The sequence below is a fragment of the Egretta garzetta genome, unplaced genomic scaffold, assembly GCF_000687185.1.
Source record: "Egretta garzetta isolate BGI_Z169 unplaced genomic scaffold, ASM68718v1 scaffold92, whole genome shotgun sequence".
Classification (NCBI taxonomy): Eukaryota; Metazoa; Chordata; class Aves; order Pelecaniformes; family Ardeidae; genus Egretta; species Egretta garzetta.
This window is the reverse complement of record NW_009258790.1, coordinates 9,492-12,537: the sequence shown is the minus strand read 5'-3', so window position 1 is coordinate 12,537 and position 3,046 is coordinate 9,492. Positions and strand designations below refer to the sequence as shown.

The following is a 3,046-nucleotide window of genomic DNA, read 5'->3' as shown; positions in this document are numbered from 1 at the left end:
AGGGTGGCACGGGAGGACGCGGACGAGAGCCATGGCAATTCACGTTCATGCAAGAGAAGTGCTGAAGAGCCGCTGCAGGCAAATAAATTCCAGGCAGGGAGCTGCTTCGGGCCGGTCACGGAAAGTTTCCTGGCACAAAACCCACCGCCAAGACCTTTCCCGGCGTAGCAAACCAGAAAACGCCGATGCCAGCTCTGCCGACACGTGATTTTCCCCTGGCGCTTTGCAGGGAGGCTCATCCCACGTCCCCATGCGGGATTTCTCCGCCTGCGCTGCCCGGAGGCTGAGCCTCTCCCCACCGGGGACGGCAGCTCCCCCAGCCGGCACAGGGGTGGGCTTCCAGAGCTGGCAAATCCACCGTGGATTTTTCTTGCCCCTCCTGAAAAAATCCTGGCCCCTTGCTGCTCCAGCTGCCTCTTAACCATCGACTTTGAAAAGACATCAATATTTAATTTAAGGGACATCTGTACAATGAACACCTTGGCCTATTTCCCTGTTTTGAAATCCTGAGACTGTTGCTTAGTGTCATTTACGCTCAGCCTTCTCCTCCAAAGCTTGCCAAAACCCTTCGATGGTTTAACCGACCAGGTTTTCCTCTTCCTAGTTTCTCCATCGTGCGGCTCTTGTGGAGAAGTTTTCCCCATCGAGCTGAAGAAAGCCCAGCTCCGCTTCGAGAAGCCAGCGATGCCTTGTGTAAGAAGCACCTTAACGACGCAGAGCCTGGATGAGGTCCGGGAACCGATGCTGGGGGGTTCTTTTTTCCCCCCCCCCCCCCCACGCGAGGTGAGACGCAGCCATGCCCAGCAGCAGGCTGCCACGACACCCAAAACCATGGCTGCGGACCGAACCCCTTGGGGTTTGGGAGCACTTTTGCTGCTGACAGAAGGCGCGGATGTTATTTTCAAAGTCATTAAAGCGGCCGTTTTGATGTCGCAACGAAGCCTGTCCTCCTCCCTCGCCCTACAACAGCGCTTCCCAGCGGACCGCAGGGCTGTTTGGAAAACCAACGGCGAGAGGAAGGATTTGCTCAGCTGCCGCCACCGCGAGGGAAGGCCAAGGGGTGGCGGAGGGAGGCGGGCAGGTCCTTGCTCGCCCCAGCACGTCGACGCAGCATCGTTCAAAAGGGTTTGATCTTCCGGGAGCCTCAGCCCAAAAAGCCAAGGGTGGGGAGTGTTTGGTCAAGTTTTATGTGTGTGTGTGCGTGTGTGTGCGTGTTTGTGAACGACACTTGAGCACCTGGAAACGCATCTCACGTCACAACCCCCCCCCTCCCTCGTGGCACACCATGGGGGCCATGAACGTCCAGCGGTTTGTCTCCGGGTCATACATTTCTACGGAGCTGAGGTTGGACTGTCCGTCGTAACCCCCCACCGCGTAGAGACGGCCACAGTTCGCAACGAGGGAGACGCGGCTCCTCCGGGTGTTCATGGGGACGATCAGGTACCACTGATCCGCCATGGAGCTGTAGACTTCGGCGATGCTGAGGAAGCCCGAGCCGTCGTAACCTCCGCAGACGAACATTTTGCTGCCCAGCGAGGCGGCTCCGTGGCGGCAGCGCTTGTTGAGCATGCTGGCGACCGGGTGCCAAGTGGCCGTGTGATGGTTGTAGTACTCCACCTGCAGTCACCGAGAGCACACGGCGTTAGGGGACCCCGGCTCCGGGCCGACCGCGCCACGCAGAACACACAGAACTGTTTCAACACGCAACTGCAAGCCTGGCTGGGGAACGGGGGTTTTTGTTTCTTGATTTCGTACAGTCATAGCGCCTATTATTAAGCTTTTCTAACCCCCTGGATCTCACCGGCCATCGCCTTTCGCCCCGCTCCCTCCGACCTCAGCCCAGTAACTTGCTGGTTGGCTGGAGCAGGTGAACGGAGGAGACCGCTCTCCCCACCCGATACGCTCCAGAGACCACAGCAAATGCAGCTTTCGAGATGCTCCCTCTACCTCTCTCCCCTTTCATCATCAGCTCCTGTGTGGCGTTTTCCACGGGTATCTGAGCCCCAAGCACCAAAAGGACCGAGCACCCTTCGATTAAAAGTTCAGTTGCCACAGGATTGCGTCTTGATTTCAAGGTATTAATTTGCCTCATGCACATAAGACCGTGCTGCCGCCCCAAGGCGGTATCAGCTCTGTTGGACCCAAGAGGCCAAGTCCTTAACGATCCGCTGAGTCTCCCCCAAACCCAAGTGAGACCCCCCCACCCTCTCCAGGCAGCAGATTTCAGCTCTAACACTTCACGCTTTCCAGTTTCACATGTCAGGCAACCACTGCTCCCGACGCAGCTCAAGCCTAGGTCCTGCACCCCGTGGCAAAGGGCAGGGTTTCTTCCCTCCCTCTGCACAGAAAACTCTTCCACTTTCAGAAAAGGCTGACATCTCCCCCCTGTGCATTTGTAGGAGAGCTACCTGGCACCTCAGGGGGGGGAAAAAAAAACCCCAACCAACCACCATTTTGCACCCCTTGCACTTCTAGAGAGGCCGTTAGATGGACCCCTTCTGCAAGGGCTCCTGCACTGCTCCGGACTTGGCACGCTCGGGAATGTGCGTGGCCAAGCAGATTTGAGGTTCTTGGCTCTGGGGTGCTTCAGGCTGCTGACAACAGCCCTCCCCACTCTGCTGAGCAAGGCAGAATCGGTTATCGCTACGCCCACCAAACCCTTTCTTTACAAATTTCCCAGCGCAGTGCGTTAAGTGACGGACCCGACTTGGATAGGGCTCCCTGCGCTCTCGCTCCTGAGCAGATGAACGCATCTTTTCTGTTCCGTGTCAGGTTTTTCTGGGTTTCCAGAATTCTGTGTCTGGTTTTCCATGCTGGAAAGCTGCCTGGTGGAAAAAGACCTGGGGGTACTGGTTGACAGGGGGCTGAATATGAGCCAGCAGGGTGCCCAGGTGGCCAAGAAGGCCAAGGGCATCCTGGCTTGTATCAGGAGTGGTGTGGCCAGCAGGAGCAGGGAAGTGATCGTGCCCCTGTACTCAGTGCTGGTGAGGCTGCACCTCGAATGCTGTGTTCAGTTTTGGGCCCCTCACTACAAGAAAGATGTTGC

General features: G+C 57.3%; 1 protein-coding gene across 1 annotated transcript in view; it reads right to left on the bottom strand.

The window, feature by feature from the left end:
- Positions 1–766: 766 nt before the first annotated feature.
- LOC118451750 (kelch-like protein 18) overlaps positions 767–3,046 on the bottom strand; it is a gene marked incomplete at its 5' end in the record, with an annotated part of 10,348 nt that continues 8,068 nt past the window's right edge. Inside the window, one exon of the mRNA XM_035889285.1 lies at positions 767–1,617. Coding sequence (XP_035745178.1) covers positions 1,255–1,617 — 363 coding nt within the window. The remainder of the gene's footprint in view (positions 1,618–3,046) is intronic.